The 13,885-nt window shown below is 27.7% G+C and overlaps 1 protein-coding gene across 3 annotated transcripts in view; it reads right to left on the reverse strand.

Moving 5' to 3' along the window:
• LOC129963463 (ATP-dependent RNA helicase DHX30-like) overlaps positions 1 to 12,673 on the reverse strand; it is a 33,403-nt gene extending 20,730 nt beyond the window's left edge. The window contains exons 1-3 of one of the 3 annotated variants that reach the window (XM_056077861.1): positions 12,487 to 12,673; positions 11,225 to 11,353; positions 118 to 251 (exon numbers count right to left, since the gene is read on the reverse strand). In XM_056077861.1, coding sequence (XP_055933836.1) covers positions 118 to 251; positions 11,225 to 11,353; positions 12,487 to 12,601 — 378 coding nt within the window. In that variant the 5' untranslated portion in view covers positions 12,602 to 12,673. Of the gene's footprint in view, positions 1 to 117; positions 252 to 2,522; positions 2,632 to 11,224; positions 11,354 to 12,420 lie in introns of those variants that run through there. The other 2 variants (XM_056077860.1, XM_056077862.1) reach the window with 2 other exon arrangements.
• Positions 12,674 to 13,885: the final 1,212 nt, after the last annotated feature.

Raw genomic sequence — 13,885 nt, forward strand, 5'->3', positions numbered from 1 at the left:
TCATTAAAATCATTAGTTCCAAAACTTTTGACATTTTTTTGATGAGTGAAAATCCTGAAATATTAATTATTCAATATTATTAAAATTACAATAATTCAAATATTTAAAATCGTAAACCTTCATTTTTTGACATGCACGGAGATAGGCAAGACTTTCAGCTTCATGTTTCCTACTGGAAATTCCTTCAATAACAAGAGTTTTTGGCCATTTCATGTATATACTGTATTTCCATACTCTCTGTGCTGTTCCTTCTGAAAAACAAATTATTTCTTGGTTTTTAATTCATAAAAAAGTACTTTTAATTTTTACTAAAAAGCTTTGATTTAAAGCTGGAATATATCAGAAAACTTTAGGAACAGACTTACTATGAGGAAAAGACAATTTTTAGTAGTTAAACTAATGTATAAACAATGCCTCAAAAAAAAAAAAAAATCCTACAAATTTGAGTTTAAAAAAATGATCTTTCATAAATTTATTTAGAATATGAGGAAACGTACCTTATACATGTAATATACATAAGATTTGAAATGAATATTAAAGAAAACTATCTTTAATAAAAAATGAAACTTCATTTGTTTAGAAATTGTTTAATTAAACTAGAAAAAAAATGAATAAATGCAAGAAAAGTGTTAAATGAATATGTTTATAGAATAGTCCAAAAATAAAAAATTATGAACATTATATTAAGAACTGTTGAAACTGAAATTTAGAATATCATTCTTTGACAAAAGTGGTTAGAAAAAACATTTTTGAAGCAACATAAGAGGAATTGCGACAAAATCCATAAATTTGAACCATGTCAACATGACAAGTTTACATTTGCCATTGCAAGCTCACTTTTTTAGACTTCCATATCATAAAGACGTAAAGAAATTTAAAATCTGACAATAGTTTTTAAACACTCTCCGAATCTGAAAATGTGATATATATTTTAAAACACGTTGAAAATTATTAATGCAGGCAAACAACTTGGTAAACTAGCATTGTGACAGTTTAAAAAAAAATAACAGTTGTTAGATAACATACATTCTTTTTTGACTAAGTGAAAAGTTTTTATTGCAACAAATATAATATCGTACTTTAGGTAAAACAAATTAGTGCTGTTAAAAGAAAATGAAGAATTTTACTGAAATTACTATTTGGTTGTGAAGATGAAAAATGAAATCAAAGTAATTAAGTGAAGTAATGGTAAATTACAAAGTTTATGACAAATTTTAAAAGGCAGGAGCATGTGCTATTAACAAGGTTGGAGCTGAATTTGAAATAAGTCATTTGACTGCTTTTAGAATTTAGAAAGATATACAAAAGTACAGCAGTAGTTGAAAGTACTACAGTACAGAAAAAATAAAACTATGTAAATTTTTTCAATAAAAGATAAATGCAGGAAAGTTTATTCAAAAATTTCGTTAAAATTAAAGATGTGCCTTTGAAATAGAGAAGACTAGGCCCCTGCTTCAATTAAAATTTTGAATTAATGAATATATACTGAAATAATTTTGAATTTTAGGAATATACATTGTAAATAAACTTAGCATACTAAACTGGTATTGCAGTTTCTTTTAAGTGAATACAATATTTCAGACAACAATATTTGAGACAACAATAATAATTATATTTTCAGATGGAGGGAGGTCCTAAGAAGTTACCATAATAGATTTGGCTTGGTTACTCATTACATGCCTGTTCAGAAATCATTAACATTTTTCATTATACGCAACAAATTAAAATATCCAAACATTACGAGTTATCAGAAAAAATTTCACAAATAAGGAAATTTTTAAAAAATTCAAACAAAATATTAATAACTTCCATAGCAACTAAATAAGAGCAATATTTAAATTGCACAGTTAACTGGTCAACATGATTTATATTAGTCACTAGCCGCCTTTGACGACTAGCCGGTTTGTCAATCATAATGCTCGTTAAAATTTTAATAATTAAATATTTTATGCAATTTCTCCTTTAATAGTTTCTTCATCAAAATATTTTAAAACTTCAAATTTTGATAGTCATATAATTCACTCATAATATTATAAAGGCCTTCAGTAATAATACATAACATAATATGCATCTCTCTAATTTTCTGTTAACTTCCATAGAATTTATACTTTAAATTAAAGTGGAAATGATTAATCTGCAATTAATATTATAATATTTTTTACTGAAACAAAGCATTTTTTTAATAATACGATTGCTGAAAACAGAATCACTGAGCATTTAAACCTTATTGAGATGAAGTGAAGATTAGTGTGTCCCCGAGTTTGTCACCAACACGGCAACCCAACAGAACACTCTTCTAGCAACCCAAATGCTGTTTTGTTTACTACTCTTTACAATGGTAGAGTTGTACATAAAATATTGATTAAAGATTTTAATTTTGCTCTTTATTATAATTAAAAGTTTTTTTACTACTAATAAGACATTCTAATTTTATTTTTAATGTGAATACGAACAGAAAATATTGATTCTTTTAAAATTTTTAATTGTCAGTATGCGCTTTAAAAAATCATCTGAATTCTTACTTAACAAAATCGTCTGCATTCTTTCTTTAAAAATTTTCTGCAATGGAATTCTCGTAATTCTTTTGGTACTCTAATGGTTGGTTCCCTTGATAATTTGTTGCACGCTGGTCTGAAAAACGTCTCAAAATTTGTTAAGATAAGCAGTGATAGTGATCCCACAGGTTAAAAAAAAAATTAAATAAAAATTACAATACTTATCAGTAAAGATCAAAATTTTAATGCATAAAGTGGTAACCATAGGGTCAGGTGGGGTAAAGTGGTCATGATTCATAAAAAAGGTTTAAACTCTTAAATAATTATAATTAATTTTTTTTGTTTAAATTTTGGTTGAAAAAATAAAAAACAAAGTTTTTCACTAAAAATTTTACTTGTGGCAACATGCTTCTGGCAGTTGCCATTCATTCTCCATGTGTGTTTTTTACAGCTTGTTCTTTTGACTTGCATTAACTTTTTAGCTACATTTTGTTTGATACAAATATTAATAAGTTGGCAGCACAGAAGGATTTACTCATATCTCAAGAGCATATTTTCATTCATAAGTAAGTTTCATTTACTATAGATATAATTTAATAATAATTTTAGTTGCATGGGATAAAGTGATCATAGGCTTAAGTTAGAAATGGTTAATTAAAATTAGTCATGCCTAGTTGCTAAATACATATTAAACATTGGTCTAAATGCTAATTATGCTTGGCTAGTTTTTAATAGTTATTAATTATAATTATTAATTATTCTTAAAGCATAATTAATTAATCAAAAATTTAAAAAAAAAAAACAAGCTTAATTATTATCAGGTTTAGAATAGTAATTTCAATCAAATTATAATTTGTGAATTTTTTAAAACATAACATATTTTTCTTATTCTTTACAGCTTCAACATGCCTAGAACATATGTAAGGAAGAATCCAGAAAGTTACTCTGATGCAAGTTTACAATTAGCGGTGCTTGCTGTAGAAAAAGGAAAATCTATATACGCTGCAGCTAAGGATTTTGAAATTCCCTATCAAACTTTAAGAAGATGGGTTATAAACAAGCCAAAACACAAAGGTCCAGGAAGAGAACCATGGCTAACACATGATGAAGAATTTTGCATAGTTGAAAATATAAATTTCTTGCACGATGTGGATATCCATTTGATCGTTCAGATGTTTCAAACCTAATTTTTATGTACTCTAACTCTCCAAATAGTAGAGAAAGTCCTTTTGGGAGAAAACCTCCAGGATCAGATTACCTAAGAAATTTTGAAAAACGCTGGGCAGAAGAATTAACAAAACGGAAACCAGAATTACTTACCACAGCTAGAGCGGCTAATTTAACAACCAAAACTGTAACTATTCTTTTTGATGCCTATAATCATCTTATTGATACAAAACAATGTCTTCAACAATGTCCCGACAGAATTTTTAATGTTGATGAAGCTGGACTAGGTACAGATAGCCGAAACAGCCCAGTATTTGTTCAAAAATCTTCTCGTACTACTTACATGAAATCAGCAACACAAGGAAAGACAATGTTCAGCGTGCTTTTTGGGATATCAGCTAGTGGCAATTATATGCCTCCTTTTACCATTTACAAGGGAGCTCATTTATATGAGTCAGTGACTAAGGGTGGTGCTCCAGGAGCCTTATATGCTTGTACAGAATCTGGCTGGATGCAAGATTCGGTATTTGAATCTTGGATGGATCATTTTATAAAATATACAGAAAACTTACAGAAACCTGTTCTTCTGATTTATGATGGCCATGGAAGCTACATGACTTATGGCACAGTGAAAAAAGCCATAGACAATAATATTATAATATTGTGCTTGCTATATATTATAATATGTCATACCAGCCATGCCTTACAACCTCTAGACGTTGGTGTCTTTTCACCATTAAAAAAAGTCTGGAAAGCAATTTTGAAGAAATGGTTCAGAGAAACCTGATTGCAAATTGTCTCAAAAAATGTTTTTCCTTTTTTATTGAAGCAACTATTTGAGTGCATCCATCCACAGAATGCCATCAAAGGTTTTCTTGGTTAAGTGGATTATATCCAATAAATATCCAAGAAGTAGAAAAGCACATTGTTCTAACCGAAATATCAAATCCGATACACTCATCAGATCAACAAATAAATCAAAATCAAGATTCTGGGTCATCAACATCTACTTGCAACTCAGTTTTGAAACAGGCGGATATATCGCATGTAGATAACTTAACAATTGCATCTCCACTAAAAGATCTAAAACAAGCTATATTAACAACATTATCTCCATCCATCTCAACTGTAAATGAAAGAGCTAAACAAAATTCTAAGCAAAAAAGGAAACGTGTTCAGGCCAACACTGTGGAAGTATTGACAGAAGAAACGGTTGCATTGCGTCTACTAAAAGAACATGAAGAACGAAAAGCCAAAAAGAAGAAAGTTCAAGGCAGTAAACCTCCTTTGAATCAACTTATGAATAAACACCCCCAGATTTCTCGAATCATATTAGGATCGTGGGTATTGGTAAAATACGAAGGAAAGAAATCCGTTAAGGAATTTATTGGCCAAGTAATTGCTGAAAATGGAGAATTGCTTTCTATTAAGTACCTAAAATAGTCTAAAATTGGAAATTATTATACATTCCCAGAATCAGATGATACAGATGAAATTGAAAAATCAGAGGTGATCAGAGTCTTGGAGGAGCCAAGTTTCAATAGTAGAGGACATTATAAATTTGCAATTTAATGGAACAAAATAATAATATTACAACAAGGAGAATTGCACGCATTAAATTTACATTGTATAGTACTTGACCTTAATAAAATGTGACCATTATTTCATTAGTTTCTTTTTAAATTGTAATTTTTTTATGGTATGACCACTTTACCCCATGCACTACTCATTTTACCCCATCCCCTGGCGTAAAGTGGTCATAAAACTATGCTTTTTAAAAAATGTTATAAAATAAATTTATTTCCAACAGATAGTCCTGAAATCCTGTGAATGTGCTCTTGAATAATGTAATGTAAAACAACATCCAAAATATTAAGATATATTTCATAAATTCTTATGTTTATATTCTGTGAAAGTTAAAAATATCTGTTTTTATGACCACTTTACCCCACCTGACCCTAACTGTTTCACGGAAGTGTTTATTCGTCCGTCATTTTTATTAGCGACTTGGCTTCCTTGGTGGAACAAGGGGCACACTAAACTTCCCTTTTACCCTTACGAGCACTAAAGAATATCTTTCTTAATTTATGTAACATCTCAAGAATTTGTCAACACAATTTTCCCAGATTCATCATGAGCAAATCGATTAATTAACAATGTTTAATTTTAAATGCATCAAACACTAAGAAAATAAACAAAATCGTTAAAATAATCGGTCGAAAACCGGTTTTAAAAAAACTACTAAAAAACGATGTACTTAAAACTATAAGCATATACAAAAAATGTATAACTAACATAAATATAATTTAATTACAAAAGCATACAACTAACCTAAAAATAATTTAAATTAAGTCCGGATCTGTTGAAAACCATTGTCAACAATCAGAACACAATGCGCGTGAGTAAATTTTCAACGTCAGTTATGGTAACGCAAATGCGTGAATTTTTCTACGCCAGTTGTGGTAACACTATGCAGATTAGAAATTTTTTATTTCTTTTATACTGTTTCATTTTAATTCGAAAGTACTTCAGAATGAATCTGAAAGATCGATTAATTAATAATGTTTCATTTTAAAAGCATCAAACATTAAGAAAAAAAACAGGATCGTTTGAAAAATCGGTCGAAAAATGTTATGCCTAACCTCATTAGCATGGGGAATAAAACTGAAACTTACTAATTTGGCTGTGGGGAAAGGAAGATTTTTTTGACGGGAAAGTTAGTTTTTAATTAATAATTAAAATTCTAATTAAAAATTCGAAAAAGGGACACCAGGTTCACATTCCCGACGTCCAAAGTATACACGTACCAAATTTGGTAGCTGTAGGTTAAACGGTCTATAGAACGCCAACACACACACACACTGAGCTTGATTATAAGTATAGATTAATTATTTTAAATCTAATAAATAATTATAAAAATTTTTAATGAAAACCAGTTTTTCTATACTTTTAAAAATGAACTATTAAATACACAGATAAATTTAAGAAGTTAAACTTCAATTATTAATTTAACTTTTATACTCAACAATTAAATGAGTATTCATTTAATGAGTATTCATTCAAGCATATTCATTTGTACACATAATAAGAAGAGCTAAATTTAAATGAGCTAAATTTGATTAAAAAATAAAAAAACTTGCATGTGATAAGAAACCAAAGACAAATTTTAACTTATTTACTATCATTGATGCACAAAGGAGTTGCTAGATAATAACATGCATTCATATACAGTGGCTCAAAAAATTGAGAGAACACCTTACTTTTATTTGATAAATCCGACTATCAATATAAATAACACATTACCAAAAAGAGCAAATATGTTTTTACTTTTACCCATAATAAATGGTTTAATTTTGAGTAAAAATAAAGAAAAATCAACAAAAAACTTCTAAATTGAAAATTTTCAGAAGCATATTAAACATACTCAGATATTTGTCACAAAAAATTGAGAGTACACCAATGAAATTTTTCCAATATCTCGCATAAAAACAAAGTGTCACTGTTAAGTTATATGTCTTTTGGCTCTTATAATGGCCTCTAAACATCATGGTACCAATTCGAGCATTTTTTGGCAGTATTTGAAGATATTTTATCCCATTCTTATTGCAAAAATTGTTTTAAACAGTTTTTTTTTAATTTTGTTTTTTTGAACCACTTTTTCGAGTATGACTTACGAATATTTTATACCATTGATGTCGGGGTACTGTGGTAGTGTGTGTAACTGCTGTTTCGAACGAAAAAGACACCACATATTGACGTTACAAGCATTCTGTTTGGGGTCGTTGTCCTACTGGAAAACGAAATTTCCATTTAAACCCACATTTTTAGCACTTTCCTTTAGATTGCTGCCCAAGTATATCCAAGTAAACCATATGGTTTATAATGCCATCTGTAAGATTAAATTTCCTATCCCGGATGAAGCCATGCAACCTGAAATCATGACTTAGTCACCATCATGCTTACCTGTAGAACGTAATTTTTTTAATCCAAAGCAGTATTAGGCTTTCTCCATACGGTACGATACTGTCACTGCCAGAAATGTTTAGTTTTCTTTCATTACTAAATATAGGTTTCTTTCAACAGTTATTGGTTTTCAATTGATGAGTTTTTGAACACTTTAAATGCTTTATCCGAATTTGCAAGCTGATGAATGGTTTCTCTCTAACAATGCGACTTTTATATCCAGCATTTCGCTCAGTTTCAGCATTTACACTTTTGCCTATGATTTGTGAAGTTTCTGCAGCAAGTTGGAAGAACCATATGGTAGCAGCAATCAAAAGGGAAGTGTTAAAAAATTGGGTTTAGATGGAAATTCCATTTTCCAGCAGGACAACGACCACAAACAGAATCCACTTAACGTCAAAATATGGTGTCTTTTTCATTGTAAACAGCAGTTACATACACCACCACAGTACCCCAATATCAAACTATTGAATACTCGTAAAAGTGGTTCAAAAACACAAAATTGGAAACAAAACACATTTAAAACAAATGTTGCACGAAAAATGGGATAAAATATCTTCAGATACCGCCAAAAATTGGTCGAATCGGTACCATGACGCTTAGAAGCCATTATAGGAGCCAAAAGACATGCAACTTAACAGTGACACTTTGTTTTTATGCGAGATATTGGAAAAATTTCATTGGTGTACTCTCAATTTTTTATGGCAAATATCTGAGTATGTTTAATATGCTTCTGAAACTTTTCAATTTAGAAGTTTTTCATTGATTTTCCTTTATTTTTACTCTAAATTAAACCATTTGTTATGAATAAAAATAAAAATGTATTTGTACTTCTTGGTAATGTGTTATTTATATTGGAAGTTGGATTTATCAAATAAAAGTAAGGTGTACTCTCAATTTTTTGAGCCACTCTATATTATTTACTTAAAAAAATAATTATAGGCTCTGTCATCGCTTAATTTGATTTGTATTACTTCTAATAATATTGTTTAAATTGCCTCTAATTCTCAAGCTTTGCTCATTCTCATGGTAGATTTTGTAGCAGTATAAGGCCATATGATAAGAATTTTCGTGAGAATTTCATTCACCCAATCAAATATTATCAATTCAGCATGAGCTTAATATTGTGATACACCTCAGATTTTGAAGTCAAGAGGAATATATTATGAAATAGATAACTGCCTAGAAAATCTCGTAATTTTGAAATGTCCATATTTTTTCTATGCATTTTATCAGTGAATTTTATGCTCTTTAAATTTTTTTGAGAGTTATATACTCAAATTATAATGAAATTTAAATAAAAATATCATTTAAATTTTGAAATAATATTCTTGGAATATTTTTTAAGTTTACAAATTTACTAACAGTAAAATGCGATTCAATTTGTCTGGCAGTGACTAACATAATATAACTAGCCATATTAAGATATGTATATGTAATATTAAACCATGTACCGTAATGCAATTGCGGTATTTCTTTTCTCTCTTCCAATCTTCTAAAATCAGATATTTTTTCAGATTTTAATTTAATATCTATATGAACAATTTTAAATTAACAGGTTAAAACCTGTTAATTTAAAATTGTTTAGTTGCAAATTAAAATTAAAAAAAAAACTGAATACTTAAATACAGGTTTAATTTATGTCAACTGGATAGCTTACGACGAAGATTAAAGATATTTTAGGGAAGGGTTAAGACACTTTGAAAAAGAATTAAAACTTCTTGACTGCAATCTGTATTTTACCCACACAATATTAGTCTTGAGACTAATATTTTCCTTAACTTCATACAGCAAGTAAATACAGATCTGTGAACTGTTCAAAAATGTGAACTTTAAATTGAACTACCCACATAAAAATGTACAAATTAAACAACAAAATGCATCATTCAATTCTGAATTTAAATTGTAATGATTAGTCTTATATAATTATACAAAATTTCAATACAAATCCTCTTTTCAGTCAAAATATAAGCTTAAATGTTAATTCTTAATAAAAGCACACAAACATGCTGGAAAATTATAAACAGATGAAGCTGATGAACAGACAGGCCTGGTTAAAATTGGTAGCAAAAGAGAAAATGCTTGAACAACAAATACTACAAAGTTTCGACAAAAGGTCAATATCTGGAGTTAAAAAATAAAAACGAAAGGAAATGTTTGATGCCACACTTTATTAAGCATTATTTTAAAGCACATGTAAAATTTCAGTACGATGCTAAAATTTTTAGAAATAATGTCATATAATTGAATGATCTTGAGGTTGAGAGAAAGTTATATAACTTGTCACTCAAGGCATCAGAAATTTCAGAGTACTAAAATATGAGAAAATATTTAGTCATTTAAATTTATAATTTTAGAAATTCAAAAAAAAAATTTAAAACCAATGTTAAAAATTATATTAATGAAAATATAAACATGCACACTTTTTAAACTTAAAATAAAGATGACTGTTTGAGTGCTGCCACTCTACAGATTAAATGGCGCAATAATGTTTGATTTAAATTTACTGAATTTAGCATATATATATACTTTGGAAGGTAAGAATGTACATCTTAGAAAATTTTTTTGAAATTTTAATTATATTTTAAAGAAAATTTTGGCATTTTTTTTCCATGATAATTTTAGTACAAAAATTTTTACATCAGTTTAAAGTTCAAAAAACTATCTTTTCAATGATACCCATCTTTTCACTAAAGAAATAATTGGTTATATTTCATCAATTTTTAAAAAATGCTTTTAAATAATTTTTCCAATATGAATCATAAAAATTCTGAATGAATATTAAATGTATCATGGATAAAAATCCAAAAACTTAAGAATTCGGGAAGAAAGCCAAAGTTCGATCGCTGTTGAAATATCAGAATATTCTCTTCCTCAGTAAGAAAGGAAACCAAATCAAGTACAAAAATCCTCTTTGGGTGAAAACAAATTAATAGAAGAATAGTCATCAAAAGATGGAAATGAAACTAAAAGGCCATTGATTTCTTTACCACTCACTATCCAATGAAAATACTCTAAAACAGCAAGACAAAGTGTCCCAACCACATTAAAAGAAATAAGATTTCATATGGCAAACCATCTACCACAAGACATGGATGATAAATATGAATCAAAATAAAGGAATCTGGGATGTAAATCTAGGAGTAGAATCAAGTGCTCAAAATATAGCATCTACTTATGTATATATTTTAAAAAAAATTGAAATTTCATTCAAAATAAGATTTAATAAATTATTAATATAATAAATTTTTGTATTTTTTCATTTATAAGGCCTTACAATAGGAAAAGTATAGCTATTATACAACCAGGGAAAATAAATAATTTTTTTATCGAGGATATTTTAACTTGCTTAAGACCTGATATACACATGTGTGTACCTTAAAATTATGAGACTTAAAATTATTTGATCGACAAATGTTTTTCCATGAACACCAGACATGTAACAAAGGTAAAAGATTTTAAAATCAAATTTTTAAATCAGCTTTAAAAAAGTCCGATTTGAAGAGGTTAACAATAGTCATTCTTAGTTACAATATATTAAACAACTGACACATCACCAAAAGAAACAAAATATCAGAAAAAAAATAACTAAGAGTTACCATTAAGTATTTGATCTTCCTGAAATATAGGTTTTATGTCAGCATTCTTTGTCATAATATAAGCTTCATTAAGTAATCTCCAAAGAATTTCCTTTGGTGTTGGAAATTCATCAATCAGGTGTTTATATTCTACAACAATATTCAACATGTAATTAAAATAATGCAAAAATCAGTGAAGTAATATATGTAATAATGAATGCAATGTAGATATATGTAATATTTCAAAATATTTTTCAGAAATAATGAATGGTGGGTATTAAAAATTAAGTCAAAGATTATTTATCTAATTATCTCAAATAACATTTGTGCTCAATTTTTTTTATAAATTTTTTTTTAAAATAAAAATAGATTAATATTTATTTTCATCTGACTCATGATTAACTAATAATAATAAAATTATAAATATATTAGTATAAAAAATGTTAATATATTTTTGTACATATTTTTTAAAAATTATGGTCTTTGGATATACATTTTTTTAAATTAAAAATGGAACAATATGAAACATTGAGAAATTAGGTTCTCTAATTGGAAATTTTACTTTTTATTAAAGCAGTACATGAAATTCAAGATCTAAATGTTACGACAGCAAAAAATAATAAGAAAAACAAACAAGCACAAAAAAAAGGGGAAAATATCTTTAGTATAGCTTAGAAAAATATCTTTCAAACAAAGCAATTGAGGTTTATGATAAAAAAATTTTAAAAAATGACAAAAATATTAGTCAATAGTTCAGTGTAATATTAGTGAACAGAATTTACAACTATTCGATCATTTCAACTTTATCGAGATAAAATTCTTTAATAAATTGTACGATATATTATCCTTAATAAATTTATGATAGAAAGAAGTCTTGCATCCATCAATTTAATCTATCTCCACTCATAAATGGCCTATTTAGTGAATACATAGCACATAGTAGTACAGTACATAATAGATTAATAAGTAAATTAAATTGGTAATCGAAAAACTGATCGAAATCTAATTGTTTACACATCAAATTAAAAACAAAAAGTAATAAAAATCAACATTAAACTACAAATAATAATAATAATGAAATTTAAATAATATTATTAGGGTTTTATTTAAAAAAATTTTCCTTCTCGATGTAAACTTGCTTTATCTTCAGTATAATTATATCTATAATAAAGAACACCTCCAAAAGTTTAGTAATCTATTGAAATAATTAAAAATACCATCGGCAACATTAAGCCGCGAAGATACACTAGATGAGGCACGGTTAGGAAGAATACATAAATTACGAGAATGAATTTGGTTACGTCGTCTCCGAAATCCTGCATAAGTATTATATGGTCGTTTGGAATACAAATTAAAACTTCTCGGTAGTAAATAACGACATATATTTCTCGCCGACATTGAAGAATCACAATTCCAAATAATGCAATCTACAATTCACATATGGAAGTTGAGCAAAACCAAAACAAATATCTTGTTGCCAAATACACTACACATTTTGTAATAAATAGAATGCTATTTCAAAGCCAATTTTTTTTCCAGATCATATTCGTATTCTGTTGAAAATTATTGATCATACTCTAAACCAGCTTCGATGTTTATTAAATAAGATTTGGATTTGTCATGTTACACGAAATCTTCAAAGATGACTTTTCAGATGATTTTGAAATCATAGATTAGAATTGTAGTGGATTGCTGAACAAGCTAGATTCTCACAAAGTTAAAAGTGAAACGAGAAGAGAGAGAGAAAACATATTAATTATTATCCAAAGAAAATTAATAGAAGTTCTAAAACTACTAAGAACTAGAATTAACAGAAGAATTATTCTGACTATTTAACTAACCAAACTTATTGCATACATTTGTTGCATTACCTTGTGCTTCAATTAAAATTTTGTTGCTATACGAATTTATCATGATAATCATATATAAGGATTGTAGTGGATTGTTGAACAATTATAATAAGCTAGATTCTCAAAAAGGTAAAGGTGGGAGGAGATAACAAGAAGAAAAATGTCTATTATAATGAAAAGAAAATAAACAGAAGTATTCAAATTATTAAGTTAGAATTAAAAAAAGAAAATAATTCATTAATTAATCTAATTAAATGCAAATACATTTTTTACATTGATTTTAGCTTTATTGGAGAGTTGGTTGCTATTCGAATTTAAAAATTACAATTGATGTTGAAAAACTATTAATCAAACATCTGAGGTTTTCAAATACTTTTTAAAAAAATCTGGTTGAAAAGTACTGGGATAATAATCAAAGCAGTAAATGAAATATATCTATAAGCAGTATAAGAATCAATAATCAGTCTAACTCAATTTTATGTTGTCAAGCAATCATTTCCATTATGAAGAGAAATGCATATTCATGTGTGATTACTACATTATGTTCAATTTCCCTAAAATACTCTGAGATGGTCTGAGTTGAAATCTTTTGTTAGACATATATTAATATGTTTATACGATCATCAAATTTAGTTTTTTATACCTTTGATTGCTTAATTCTCTAATATTTATTCTGAGCGGCTTCTGTATACAGGTCTAAAATCTTCTCAGCTATATTTCCGACGGTTTCACACGTTTCTTTTTATTCTTAAACTGAGCATTGATAATGGGATTCAAATGAATATCTAAGTGAAGCAAGACATCGAGATGTATTTTCATTGAAACAGATATA

This window comes from Argiope bruennichi, chromosome 3 (genome assembly GCF_947563725.1).
Source record: "Argiope bruennichi chromosome 3, qqArgBrue1.1, whole genome shotgun sequence".
NCBI classification, from domain to species: Eukaryota; Metazoa; Arthropoda; class Arachnida; order Araneae; family Araneidae; genus Argiope; species Argiope bruennichi.